At 26.7% G+C, this 14974-nt stretch overlaps 1 protein-coding gene across 1 annotated transcript in view; it reads right to left on the bottom strand.

Annotated features, from left to right (window-relative positions):
* Positions 1 to 14974, bottom strand: part of LOC113558741 (ryanodine receptor) — a 52883-nt gene that overhangs the window by 18765 nt on the left and 19144 nt on the right. Inside the window, 42 exon segments of the mRNA XM_026964267.1 lie at positions 588 to 797; positions 867 to 1025; positions 1096 to 1404; positions 1477 to 1634; positions 1770 to 1885; positions 2960 to 3149; positions 3220 to 3383; positions 3441 to 3522; positions 3593 to 3728; positions 3817 to 3919; positions 3989 to 4099; positions 4166 to 4284; positions 4341 to 4548; positions 4623 to 4746; positions 4806 to 4956; positions 5028 to 5162; positions 5351 to 5519; positions 5588 to 5763; positions 5822 to 5962; positions 6077 to 6167; positions 6240 to 6460; positions 6529 to 6567; positions 6569 to 6808; positions 7478 to 7675; positions 7743 to 7867; positions 7930 to 8084; positions 9675 to 9889; positions 9997 to 10174; positions 10844 to 11026; positions 11125 to 11215; positions 11887 to 12010; positions 12219 to 12368; positions 12613 to 12711; positions 12777 to 12940; positions 13002 to 13117; positions 13184 to 13336; positions 13411 to 13548; positions 13610 to 13807; positions 13880 to 14091; positions 14196 to 14342; positions 14406 to 14580; positions 14640 to 14941. Coding sequence (XP_026820068.1) covers positions 588 to 797; positions 867 to 1025; positions 1096 to 1404; positions 1477 to 1634; positions 1770 to 1885; positions 2960 to 3149; positions 3220 to 3383; positions 3441 to 3522; positions 3593 to 3728; positions 3817 to 3919; positions 3989 to 4099; positions 4166 to 4284; positions 4341 to 4548; positions 4623 to 4746; positions 4806 to 4956; positions 5028 to 5162; positions 5351 to 5519; positions 5588 to 5763; positions 5822 to 5962; positions 6077 to 6167; positions 6240 to 6460; positions 6529 to 6567; positions 6569 to 6808; positions 7478 to 7675; positions 7743 to 7867; positions 7930 to 8084; positions 9675 to 9889; positions 9997 to 10174; positions 10844 to 11026; positions 11125 to 11215; positions 11887 to 12010; positions 12219 to 12368; positions 12613 to 12711; positions 12777 to 12940; positions 13002 to 13117; positions 13184 to 13336; positions 13411 to 13548; positions 13610 to 13807; positions 13880 to 14091; positions 14196 to 14342; positions 14406 to 14580; positions 14640 to 14941 — 6675 coding nt within the window.

Genomic DNA, 14974 nt, shown 5'->3' with positions numbered 1-14974 from the left:
CAAATTTAATTTAACATTTGAACTATTGTTATTAAATAATATTATATTAACTGTGGATGTGTCAATAATTAATAATGTTACAATTCCCAAAAAATAAGGTCTGATGTGTATATTTTCTGTATCTGTTTTATAGATTCATAGCACGGATAAAAATGAAACAATTCGTATAATTATATATATTTTTTAAAAGTAAACTATAGGTTTAATACCCATTTCAATAATGATATTTAGGTGTATAACTTTTTCTTTTGTAAATTAAACCTACAAATGTGTCTTGATATATTTAAAATGCATGTTTATTAAAACGTTGTCTTAAATAAATATTTTTGTGATTTATAGTATTAGGTGTATCTATATTTCACCAATTAAATCAATTTAAATTTTAAATAATATAGGTTTGTTCTATACTTATCGAAAATTGATAATAAACAATTTAATAAAAAGCATAAATTAAATTTGTTTTTATTGGTTCATTGGGATTTTTTTTAGAATATTATTAAGTGTCCAATTTGTTTTATTGGGTAACCGATGACATTTTTCATGTGCCTATGTAAAAAAATTACAATAGTACAAATTATATTATTTACCATATGCAATCCATAAAGAACTTTAGCCATAGCGACAATTCTATCCGCGACCTCGTCGACTTGTTGTGGTTTAATCTCAGTATTTCCTTTTTTGCTTCCTAACTTGGAGTATAAATAGTGTTGCCAGGACATTTCATCAGCTGGGTCCAGCTTATCGGGTAATGTCAATTGAATTTTGACGAATTGTATTACATCGTAGTCTGGCATCCTCTAAAATTGACATGATCAAACAAAATAATATAATAATATATTTTTTATTATTTATGCTTATGTTTTTACTTTTAAGAATCTATCCTTGCAGTGTTGAACTAATTCTTGTTCTCTACCTGCGAACAAATTTAAACCAACTGGAAGTAATCGTTTAAGACAAGCAACCATCAATGAAGCTTGAATTTCTTTTTCTTTGTCACGTTTTTTATCTCTGTGTTTTTTCTTTTTCTATTAGGAATAACAAATTAAATAGAATATTAGCTATGGAAATGAATAAATACAACATTTTCAATCATACCTTTCCAGATGACCCTCCTAACGATGTTTCTGATATAACAGCCGATCTTCGGGTAGCAGTTGGCATAATAAGTATCATGTTGTCAATTTCATTCGCAGAAATAAAGTTTTGTTCTTCACGTAAAAAGTATTGAGATTTGGACCAAATGTTAAATATTTCAGAAACGTGATTATATAAATCCTCAGCATTTGATATGTTATTACGTAACCAGTGATTGCGTTGAAGATCCACGTATTTTATGAGAAGTGGATAAAACGCATAAATATCCCTAACAACTAATTGCCAATCTTCTTGTATTTGTGCTTCAATCTACAAAAATAAATTAAATAATAATGTATATAATTGTTAAATTATACAGTTTTGATTGGATTAATATAGTACTTGGGATGTATCATCAGTAGACGATTTTATAAATCCCCTTAACGATTCTTCTTTATGGTATAACGTTTCTGTACGTTTTTTAACTCGTTCTGCAAGTGGTAGGAATGGATCTTTTAATAATTCTTCTGAAGAATTAATAATTATTTGTTGTGTGTATGCTGTAATGGTATTGATAATATTATAATTTATTACGAAATTCATTATTATTAGTTCATAAACTTTGCACATTAAGATAAAGATAATATTATAGTAGCTACTAGCTATTACTAATTGATAGTACTAACACTACTAACCTGCTATTTGTGTCATCCAAGCTGCGTTATCATTCCCAATATTTTTTTTTATTAATTTTAAAACGTTTTTCAATAGACAATTCATATGTTCACTGGTTACCATTGTAACATGATTACTGAAATTAATATCGCATTAATCAATGTGTCCGAATTATTCTATAATAATATGTTGAATTTAATATTAAATCGTTACAATCAGTTTTAATATTTATCATAGGAATTATAAAAATTCCACTTATATATTTCATTATCCGTACTGTAACTCTTAAGTTAAATATTTCAAAATTAGTTTAGAAGACTGATGGTTTACTGACCGTATATTATGCAATAATATTATAATGTATATACACATGTCACTAATCACTGTCTTATGTTGAAAAAAATTGTCATCGCTAAATTTCTATGTTTGTCCGAATTTTCTCTGCTATTATCTATAGAACGGCGCAATATATAGACAAAATAGGTACATTACGGCGTTGAAACTGATCATTTATTGAGCAATATCATTTTATATTGACTTACATTAGATATATTATTTATTGTTTTTAACATTTATTGTACATATATAGTAATAATTATTATATAAATTAATAAGCTTAAATTTAAAATAAAAAAAATGTCAAATGATGTTAGGTTTCATTTTTGGTATCTACCCTAAATTATTAATTTGGGCTTGTTTAATAAAATTTAAAAGTATATTCTTCACCAAACTAGTAGAACTACTTTAATCTAATGAAACAGACATCGTCAGTATAAAATAAGAGTAAATATAAAAATATGTAAACAAATATTATATTCATATTGTATATTATTAAGTATGATAATAAAAAAATGTCTAGAATTTTACTTTATCTAGACTAGATATTTCAAATAAAATAATTAATTAAATGTTGAACAGTTGTATATCATAATAAAGACCGTTTAATGTATATGAATTTAAATTACTAATATTAAAAAAAAAAAAACTATCAGAGAAAAATTTTAAAATTTTAAGTTAACATTTGTAAAAAAATTATAGATTCACAATTTGGAGCACATTACTATTAATAAAAATGCTTGTATAAATAACCCATTTAAATGTACCAAATACAATTTATTGATTTAAAATTATTTACATTTAACTAGGTATTTGATATAATGTGACTGATTTTGATTTAATTAATTATAGTTTTAACTAATGTAATAGTTACCCTGTGGTCAAAGCAACATTATCTGGACCTTGTGCCCACCAATACGGTAAATATGAACACAATAATGGTAAAATAACATCAATAATGTGTGGTGCATCTGCATATGTTTTTTCTGATTCGACAAACTGGTCAACTTCGTTTAATACAGTTTCTAAAGTAGGCATAGTACCTTCCATTCTAGACATTATATCTATAAAATAAAATTTTGTCGTTGATTATACAATATTATAATATTTGTTTAATATCGAAATGCAATTTACCTTGAGCTTCCAATGAACTATCAGCAAATCGATTAAGAAGTGAATATTGATTGTGCTTATTCAGATGTGGTTCAAGGAAAGCCACAGGAAATGTTGAACTAAAAGCACCTAAGCAACTACCAAACGCCGGACGATGTCTTTCCAACTGTACTTTTAAATATTTTCTAAATTACAATAATCTATTAGTAAGATGTTTTTATTCTCTTAAATGTTCTTATTACCTATCATGTGTTAAAGATGTATCAGTACCAAGGGTATATAGACTACTCAACATTTTATAAGCTGCTACTTGAATTTCATTTACTATTTTAGACAAGATACACATATAAATAAGTTGTATATAATAACATAAAAATTCATCAATATTTCTTACACAATAGCTCGTTTCCATATTCATATGCAGCTAAATGATCAAAAAGTGATGATAAAACTGGTAAAATTACATCATTAACATAAAATAATGAAGTTGATGTTTTTAAATGAGTTCCTCGTAAATAGCAATAACGACTCTAAAAATATTAATTAAATACCATCAAAATTTGTTTTAATAAAAAATTTATAATGAATTAATAGTTATTGTATAATTATTATGCATACATCGTGCAAATTTTGAATTGTATGTTCCAAATCATCAGCAATGTTATGGAAAAAGGTAAGCATTGAAGTTCTAATAAACTCAGGACAATTTTTTACGAGTGACCTATTTATATATAAAATATAATATTATAACGTACATTTTTTTATTATTGGTAACAATATTAGAACTTACTTAGCATCAATAGCTTTAACAAGAACTTGTAGACATCGTACGGTTATACGTACATCAGCTCCGAAGGCCATTAACTTAGATCTCAAAAGATTTGCCAACTTACAAAATAAACTAAAATAAAACATAATTATGAAATCATAAGATGTATAAAATATTCGTATATAAAAATTAATTTACCTAGCGACCATTTCTTTTTCCTTTAATGACGCTGCGCCCAAAACACTTGAAGCCGTTGCGACCGTTATAAAGTAATTTCTATGAGTGCTAAAATATTTTTCAACTAGCGGCAGCACAACCTAAAATCGATACAATTCTTTGTATATTTTGTAATGAAAATGAAATTCAACCATACTTTGGAGAAAAATTTGATATCTCTCGTACAGATTTTGAAACTAGAACGCCTGCTAAATGTGCCTGAAGGTTTTAAGAGTTTCATGTTTATAGACGCTCTGTCAATGTAATGAATCAATTTTTCTAATAAACTGTAAGAAAATCGAAGTTCCCCCGTTGATGCAGCAGCTAATTGTTCAGCTTCTGAAGGTCCTCCATTACGATTTGGTCTAAAAATTAACGACCATACATAATTATATAATTTGATTTAATAACATAAGTAATAATTTAATCATGCTCCTACCTGTGTAACTTATAACCTTGGTACTGCAAGTACTTAAGGAACTCTTGTGATCGTTCTCGGTCTTTTTTCTTTTCTTTATCAGTTAACAAATCATATGGAACCAATTGATTATGAATGCCTCCTCCTAAATTTAAAGTTATTTTATTATTTAGGATTCTGTTAAAAAAATAATTGGAGATTTACCACACAACATAACTTCTTCTTTCTTCTTCTTAGCCCAAATATCATGGGAATTTTCTGCCAATCTTTCTGCCATATTTTGCATTTCTCTAGTGAGTGTAAGGTTAGTCATATCTATTGGATTTGGATGGTAGTCAAACGGTGTTACATTTTCCTAAAATATATATTATATCCATGAAATATTGTATTATTCAATATAACACATGATATGCATAAACTACACACATTAGACTTTGATTGACGTCGAACAGATCCTCTATTGTTCAATGGTGCATCGTTTTCTGAATGTTCAATACTCCATCCTATTGCAAGTAATGCTTTGAGGGATTCTCTTACAGGTTCTTTATATAGTTCTTTTTCCTAATATGATCGATATAAGAATTAATTTACTTAACATTTATATTATTTTTATTTAAAAAAATTACTATGGAAAAATACGGTAGTTAAACATAACATTTAAAAAGATCAAATTAAAATAATAAGGTAAAAATGGCTTTATCGCCTTTATTATTATTTATTTTTAAATTAAAACAATAACTTAAACATACGTATTCACTCAACATCATGTACGGCTTAAGCCGGGGATGACTTTTATTGACATCATTAAATTGTTCTCCATAAACCCAACCATTTTCCAATTTACGATTTGCCCATGCATCATGATAATGTTCTGAGAATTTATGTACAATAGAGTTCAAGTCATTATCAAGAACAATGCTAAATAAAACAATCAGCATTAAAGTAATATGCTAATATAACTTGAAATATCCAGTTAAAAAATATACCTATTCGTGTTGATTGGTTGTGGATTATAAGGTCCATCAGAAGGGCCTTGGATATTCTGTTTTGAACCGTACCATTCGTCATCATGATTTTTCGACAATGAATAATCTGGAGGCAAAGCACATCCAATTGCTGATAGGCAAGGTAATGCTTTTCCAAAAAGCTCTGGATCGTAATCCTACAAATTGTAATACCGTTAATACATCTTATGTGATCTTAATAAAAACAAACTATACCATTTTTGATAAAGAATCAAATATGTTACTAAATAACATCATGGTTAATTTTTTTTCTTCGTCACTAGAAGCTCCATAAATTCCTTGACCTCCTGTTGATCCATAGTATTTTGCACACCGATCGTAATGCAATGTTAACAACTATAATACATAATTTAACGGATAAGTTTTAAGATTTTAAGTAATGATTAATAAACATATTTTTAAATAAGAATTTAAAATCGATATTTGTTATTTAAATTTAAAAATACATACTCTAAGCGCTACAGTAGTATACTCTGATAAGTTTGAAACGTCAACCGTAAGTTTTCTTAGTAATTTTAATAACATGCTTGGTTGCATTTGGCTAAAAGTGATTAAAATTTATATTTATGATGCCACTTTTAAATTATTACCAAATATTTTTTCTTTTAATTACCTTGTTAATGCCACTAAAAAGTCTGAAACAGCTTCTCGCTGCCCTTTTGTTAACATTCTATTTTTAGATAATCTATACACAGTGTGTAACGTTGCATCTAACAAATTAGCATAATTATCGGACTCGCTATAGAATTTCGAATGACCAATGAGTAATGGTAATACTGAATTTCCAATATATCTATTCATCGCCAATGCCATGTCTGATTCAAGTCCGTCATTCTAAAAAATTTAACACCATTTAAAAAATAAAATTAATATAGTTTTGATTTAATTTGTTAAATAAATACTCTATCAAGCATTGTCGCTGTGCGTAAATCTGGTAAAAACTGCTTCCTCAAGTAATGTGAAAAATAACTCTTGCATTTCGATGCCATACACTCGTTCTAAAAATAGAACAACACTTTGTTTGTGTCCTGGTATTAACCCTGAGGGCATATCACTCTTTGGCCGATCTTGACCAGCAGCTGGATTCTGTAATGTAAATCTAAGACTAAGAACACCATGTAAATCTTCAAGTGGAACCAATGATCGAAGAATAGCTCTTGCGCGTAAAGATTCATTTTTTCCCTTCAAAAAATAAAAACAAATAAATTAAAGCTTATTTGCATCTTATTACCTAAAAAATATTAATTTTAATTGAAAAAGTAGTGTTTATATTATTACTATTATTATAAAACTAGAAAATAAAAATAAGTAAATATGATTATAATCTTATAGTATTGTTACACTCTTATTTTTTTTCGCTTTTGTTTCTCAATATGTGGTTGACCACCCTTGTCCATATAACTCTGCCCCCCCATTCCAGCCTACACTATATATTTCCATTTCATTCTGTATTCTATTAATCCATGTCTACTTCGATGTTATTATATCTCCCTAATTGATCCATACATTATTATTGGCCTAACAACTGCTTTAAAAAATCTAACTTTTAATTTCTGCAATAACACCCTGCTGTCACTTAAAATATCTGACGTCTTTTTCCACTTAATTTATTCATAAATAATTCTATTTCTGGAGTCATCCTTAAAACCACCAAATTTTTATACCACTGATCTTAAGTATTTAAACTGAATAACCTCGCACATAACATAATCTCCCATCTTCATCAAATGTATTGCTCCATCAATTTCTCAATAACTTCCTCTAAAATCATAAACAATTGCCTCAGTTTTATTCCTGCCTTATAACTAATACTACTATTATTAAATGAAACGTCAGGTTCGTTTATATTACCAGTGCAATAACTGAACTATCCGGAGCACATCGTCCTAGTAAGTCAACAAGAGTACAGTAAAAGTTTAAAATGGCAGCTCCTGTATCAATGTAATCTTCATCGTCCTCAGATTCCGGGAGCGGATGATCTAGTTGAATATTTTCTTGGTTCCCTGATTCTTCTAAAAACTTTCTCCGTTCTGCTATTCTCTCGGACATCTATCACAAAAATAGTTAGTTAAATAAAATAATATACTTTTATAATCTTACACAAAAAATAAAGTACTTTATTTGCATCAATTATTGCACGTAAAAGTCCTTCTCCTTCTCCTCTTAATGCAGGACCCAAACATTCAGGCCTGCGAATAAGCAACCGAATAACTAAATTTGCATTTTCCTCTACACTTTCACCTGTTAAAAAATGGTCGCAAAAATATAAAGCTGTATATTAAAGATGATTTATCATAACAAACCGTTAACCCAAACGCAGAATCGTAAAAAGTCTAAATATCTTTCTCCTTCCACTGGATCCCAGCCTAAATCGGGATATCCCTTCTCAATCAATTCAGAATTAGACTGTAAACCACACCGAGACAAATATATTGCGATTTTTTCCAAATAATGTTCTCTAAAAATATAATAAAAAATAAAAGTTAAAATAGTTTGTAAATACAGTAAATTCCAATTACAACGAATACCAATACAACGAAAAATCCCGTTAGGTTAGGTTAGGCTGAAAAGCAGGGCTTATAAAGAGCTTATTCGAATTTTCGTTACAACGACATTTCCGTTATAACGTTGAAACATTCAGTCCCTTGGAGTTTGTTGTAACGGGATTTTACTGTATTAATTAATAAAATATAATGTACAATTAATTGGTAAGAAAGTTTGTAGGAAATATTTGTATCTAATGTTTAATTAAAATATCAAAAAATAAAAGAATTTTCTTATGCACATTTTTTTCAAATTAATTTTTTAAATATTAGTTTTATATATTTTTATTTTTATTGAATGGTCACATTTATTTATTAATTGTTTTTAAACATTTATTGATTTCATGTTTTTAACATTAAGCTAAACTATTATTTTGTTCAAATTGTATACATTTAATGGATAATTTTAGATGATTAAAATATTACTATATTCCAATTATGGCTTAGTTATAAATAATAATTGGTAAATAATTCGTAAAATTTGATTAAAATAGTTATTTATAATAGTATCTTCATAAATAGTATTTATTTAGAAGAAAAAATGAAAAATAACACAAATAATGTGCTGAAAAACATTTTACAGTCCATTAAAATCTCTTGTGGGAAATTGAAAAACCTAATTAAAAGGTAAAAAAATTTATATGCTCAATTTTAATATTAATTTTGTAAATAGTAAATATACAATATATAATGCAATGAAATTTAATTAAACGAAGAGTATACTAGGTGCTTATAGTTATACTTATAGGTGTTAAGAAGTTTTAAATTTAACACATTTTAAAAATAATTAAATATTTCTTCAAACTATAATTGCTTTTAAAGATTTTAAACTGAAATTCACCGTGTTGAAGTATTGTGTAAAATCCATTTAAATCAATTTTAAAATTTTTAAGAATAAATCAAATCTATTTCCCATTTTTTATATGGATTAACTAAATATTCTTTTAAACCTATGTAAATATATAATTTAGTATGTAAATATCTGGTTGTTACGTGGAAATATAATATATTATAATTTTCTTGTTACAAGAATATATCTCAAAAAATTATTGGATTTTTTCTCATGGGTCTTTTTCAATTGGTATATGTATTTATATTGTAATCATAGGCGCCGTCAAGATATTTGTTAGGGGCGCATAGTATACGCAGATTTCTAAGTATGTTTGAATATTTTTACAAATTATATGACAATAAAAAATAGTAAATAGTTTGTTTCGATGGCTATAAAATTATAAAGTAATGCGAACTGTTCATAGAAAATCATTGAAATTTATAAATTTGTTGACATAAGAATTGAGGAATTTGGAAAAAACTTAGGCGTGTACAGTTATCATAATTTACAATATAAGTAGTTCGTTGGTGGTTATGTAAAATAAAATGCTTTCACTCATATGCAATTGTTTATGTATATTTTTCTTTTTTTTTTTCTTTTAGAAAATCCAGCTTGATGCAAGTACGTCCTATTGCAACCTCCTCGCAGTATCTATGATTTTATTCGTAAATACCTTAACGCTAATGCAAGTTCTGTATTTTCCATGAGCGATGAATAAGCAACATCGAGTGGTGTACTTCCTCTTAATGACGGTCTAGAAAGTAATATGTTACTATTTTCTAATAAAAATGAAAAATGATCAAACATGGCTTTTTGATTTTGCCTGGATGTACGGCAAAAGTAACATAAGAACCGGCAACAAGCTACAACCATTTCATGTGATGTATCCTGTTGTACATAATATATTAAAACATATTTTTAGTTTTTATATGATTAGTTATCTTGTTGAAATAATTAAATTACTTTAAGCATACGTGATAAATAAATAATATTACCTTTTCTTTCGGAACGATTTCTCCATCTTGTCCCGTTACAGTAGTTCCACCTGGTTGTGATTGAGCTTGAGCTCTCCTTCCCAGTGTATTCATCATGACAGCCATAACATTTTCGTGCATCCGAAGAACTCTTATTAAATCAGGATGTTGGAAAAACGTGTGGTTATTTACCAGTTTCCTAAAAATTATGTTTGTTAATAATTTAATAATATGTTAAAATGTTTAATACTATTATTAATGTTCATTTACTATTATTATTACAATTATATTTAGATTAATATTAATTATTTGAAGTATAACTACCTATTATAAGTAACACTCCATATACGATTAAGTGAGATTATATAGATTAGGTTAGATCAAAGTAAATATAGCTTAAAGTATTAAGTAGGTAGCTAATTAGTTGAAGTACCTATAAGAAATACAAACACAAATTGTTTTAGCCTCAATAAAGTCAAAAATATCATATGTGTTCACTTGTTAGTTTTCGATGATATTTTAATTTTTAACCAAATTAAGAGTGTTAAAAATATAAAAATTTAAATATAAACATAAATAGTTTAAAAAAATACATATATATATATATATATATTTAAAACTAATGAAAGAACGCAGATTATATTCTTTTATTTTCTCATATTAATCTTAACAAATCAAAATTTAATTAAACGCAAATTTATTATGCTATGTAACAAATCAAAGATAACATATGCGGGCGTGTCATCCTCTTAACCTTTACTTGAATCGTTAAATGCATACTATAAATAGTCTTAAAATTAAGCCTATTTATTTTCCAGACAATAGGTTGGTTTGGGAAAAACACATTTCTTAAAATATTAATATTTACCATAATCGTTCTCGCATCAATTCTTCTTCTTCTTGTGACATTTGCACTGGCAACAAAGAACGGATTTGACTAAGTCCAACCCACATTTGAGCAACGTCTTCTTTTGTTTTAAAATTAATTACATATGTTTTCTCTAATGCACGAATCAATTCTCCTACACTATCATACTGTCTTACCAATAAACTAAAATAATAAAATAAATTAATAAATGTTTTTTGATATATATAACATAATGTATTGTATGACATGTATTATAATAAGTAGGTTCTAAGAACTCATACCTGAACATTTCTCTAACTAATTTTGGTGTTTCGATTTGAGTTTCTTCAGCCCATGATACAATAGTGGTTATTAAAACTTTTCTAAATATTTCTGAAAAATTTTATATTGTTTTATTGTAATAATAAATAGTGATTTGATAGTTTGTAATTCATTAATAGAATTAAATTGACAACATTTCCTTACATATATTTTAGTACCTATATGAAGTAAGTAATAAACAGTAACACTGGTAGCAAAATAACAAGCAATATTAGTTAAAAAAAAATTCTATTCTTTTTCAATATCAATATAAATATATATATTTCAACCATTAAGCATTGAGCTCAACTGAAAATTAATTAGTTTAATAATGAAAAGTAAGTTGTTTAAAACATATAGTTTTTACATTTTAAAACAACTGTTAAGAATAATAATTATTTTAGTGCCTAATATTCTTATTAAGTTTATTGTAAAAACAATAGATAAGCATTATTTAATTAAAAAGTTGATAAAAATGTTTTATATCTAAAAATCATCAATATTAAATTATAATATTCTAACTTATCTTAAAATATCTTGAATAAGTACAAAATAAAACATCAATAGAATGTTTTTACGAAAAATTATGAATCGTTTCAAATATTTTAAAGATTGATATTTGATTGATCTACAATACAAGTTTTGTACGTCGTTTATGGTGTCTCATTTGTTGTTATATTAGTTTGTATTTAATGTATTGATAATATTTTCAAGAATGGAAAATATACTTGAATTCAGCTAACCTTCTGGTATTTTTTTTTCATGTTCATTAAGACCATTTTCATTTGCTTCATCTTTTACTGCGTTTATAAAGTTATAAAACTGTTTTATTTTACCTTCTTTGTTTATGTTATTCAGATCTGATTTCTACAAAGAATAAAGTCATAATTTTTGTAAATATTTTTTATACAATTATTAAATAGTAATTATTAAGGTAATAATGATAAATAACAATACTCTGTTATCAAACATCACTAAAAATTTTTTAAATTAATAACAATACAAAAAATATTAATTTTTGTATAAAATATGATTTTATTATAAGAATAGTATTTTAAATTGTTAGTAAAATTACGTCATCTTCTGATTCTTGGAGAGCTACTAAGGATATTTGTTTCATGAGTTTCTCATTAAATTCGTTCATTCTTTCACGAAGTTCGTCGCCAATCAAACAATTTTCTTTATCATCACTATCCAAATTTTTAAAACCTAATATTGCGTTCATCTGAAACGAAAAAAATAAGCTTAAAAAATATAGTTTAAACTGAAAATGATTATTTAAATTGTTTATGTTTAAAAAAAATCATCAAGATTTTTTTCAATACTTTTTGTATTATACAACCAACATGGATATTAAACAAAAAAATTAACTAGTAAAATATAGCTGATTTAAAAAATGTCTAAACTGTGATCTATCATAAATATTGTTGTAAATAAAAACAAATAAACATAAAGTTGTATATTTATACTTGTTCTCGAGGTGGACATCGGAACTCTCTAGTTTTTTTCGCAGCAACAGCAGATGGTAAATCTGATTGTTTAATTTCATTATATCTTCTTAATTGATCCTTAATAATAAATTTAACAATTTTTAATATCATATTTTCAAGTACTAAATAAAAAATTTTCTCACTATCTGTATATCATTGACAAATTGATAGCTAAAAGAGATTATCGATTCAACCCTATGCCTGAGTTGAATATCACATAAATGATGTAATAAATAACACATTTGAAGTTTTGCACCCTCAGCCATTTTCATGTGTAATAAACCTTTTCTGTGTTCATCAGGACCATCTTAAACAACAATTACAAAAATATATTATAGAATTCTGATATTGTTTTTTAAGCTTTCTACCTTTTTGAAATTCAGGATCCCACGTTTCAGGATTAATCATTATCAATAATTTTTCTACATCTTCGTCACGTAACATACCGACAAGCAAAAGACGATCCACTAATTTTAATAACGGTCTAATAACACATATAATAAATATTTAGAACATAAAAATAATTGTTTAATCATTCTTCTAAACTTACAAAAACAAATTTTCATTAGATCCACCAATAGGATCTCTATTATGAACCTGATTAACTAACACGGCTTCTTCTAGAGCTGTCATCACATATTCTCTGACTACTTGTAATGGGAAATAAGGACTGTATAAGTTTCGAACATTGTCAATAACGTCTCTAAAAGTAAATTAAATAATTTAAAATACGACTATAAAAATAAGAAATTATAATTAAGTTTAGTTTTTACTTACGAAATTTCAGTCATTTTCATTTGAGGTCGAACTGATTCAGTTTGTAACGACCGTAAACTATGACCCATTTGTGGATCATCGTATAAAGCAGTTAGTTCGTGTCCCAAAGGTATAATGTATTCGTTTTTGCAAACCTCCCTAAAAAAAAAAAGAATTATAATCAATATATTTTTTACATTAGTAATATAAAAATAATTACATTGTTGTTGCATGGGATTCTAAATGTAAAGCTATTAAGAGATCATAAAATCCTTGACGCAATGGACCAGACATATACTCTGAACATATAGCATATAACAATTGTTTTTGATTTACGTGAGTACATAATATGTGAGCAGCTCGGTAGTTAGCTTGATAGCACACAGCCGCATACAAAGTCAATGTGTGAGCATGGAAACTAAAAAATTCGTTTAATTTTAAATTACAAAATATTAAATTTTATCTATGATAAAAATTATTAATAACTTACGATAATAATTTCTCCATTTCAATCAATTCTAAAATATCTATACATCGATCTTCTTCGGGAATGTGTAATGCAATCATCGATACTGGGTCTTCACAAAGTATACTCCATCCTCTAATGTCAGATAATTTCAGAGTATGAATGTGTAAAGAATCATTTGGAACTCTAGCCCACTGATGTGGTCTTAAACATTGGACTTTTAATCTCGGTGGAAACTAAAATAGATATATATATAAAATATATAAAAATGATAAAATTTAACTAAATATACATGAATATTATACTAAGTAAATTATATTTATTTAAAAACTCAAAATACCTGAGGAAGAACATGACGTTCAGAATTTTGTAGAACAGCTGCAGATAATGGAAGCGTGGTAGAAGTTCTACCCAATTCAATTTGTAATATCTCTTTGCTACTAGCTTCCACAAATATAGCGGGAAATAACTTAATATCTGGTTCCATCTAAGATATTATACATATATTAATTACAATTTACTTAAATTATTATTTTAGAATTGATTTTACTTTAAATTTAAAACTAGTTTCTTTTCCTTCACATGTAAATGACATCACTCCAGTAGCTATATCAATAAAACAACCTATAGCCATTCCTTGAGATGCTCCCTTTCCCGACGAATCATTTGTTACTTCGTTGTATAATTCATCGGATCGAACCATGTAACAGCTTTGGCGATCAATACTATACGGAACAATAAACGTAGTTATTAATTGAATATGATGGTTTAAAATAAAAATTACCTTTCTAAAATTCTATTATGTTCATCGACAATTGTTACAGTACTTTTTCGAACATGATTTTGACTGAAATCTTTACAATGGAGGTGATATTGAGTAGTGACCCATCCTACGTAAACGTGTGTTGGATCTTGGCCGGGAAATATTCTTACGCCATAGTAATACTCGTTTATTAATTTTAAACATTCTAAATCAAATATTTCATTTCCCACAAATTCAATTCCTGCTGATGAAGGTGTAAATGACATTGCTTTTGGACCTCCTGGTCTATCAGGAATAGCTGGTGGAACCAATTTTAAGTCCATCTTTAAAATAATAAATTTGAATTTATTACTTTT

Source organism: Rhopalosiphum maidis, chromosome 3 (genome assembly GCF_003676215.2).
Source record: "Rhopalosiphum maidis isolate BTI-1 chromosome 3, ASM367621v3, whole genome shotgun sequence".
In the NCBI taxonomy this organism is placed as follows: domain Eukaryota; kingdom Metazoa; phylum Arthropoda; class Insecta; order Hemiptera; family Aphididae; genus Rhopalosiphum; species Rhopalosiphum maidis.
The sequence above is the reverse complement of the archived record's forward strand: the minus strand, read 5'-3'. Positions and strand labels throughout refer to the sequence as shown.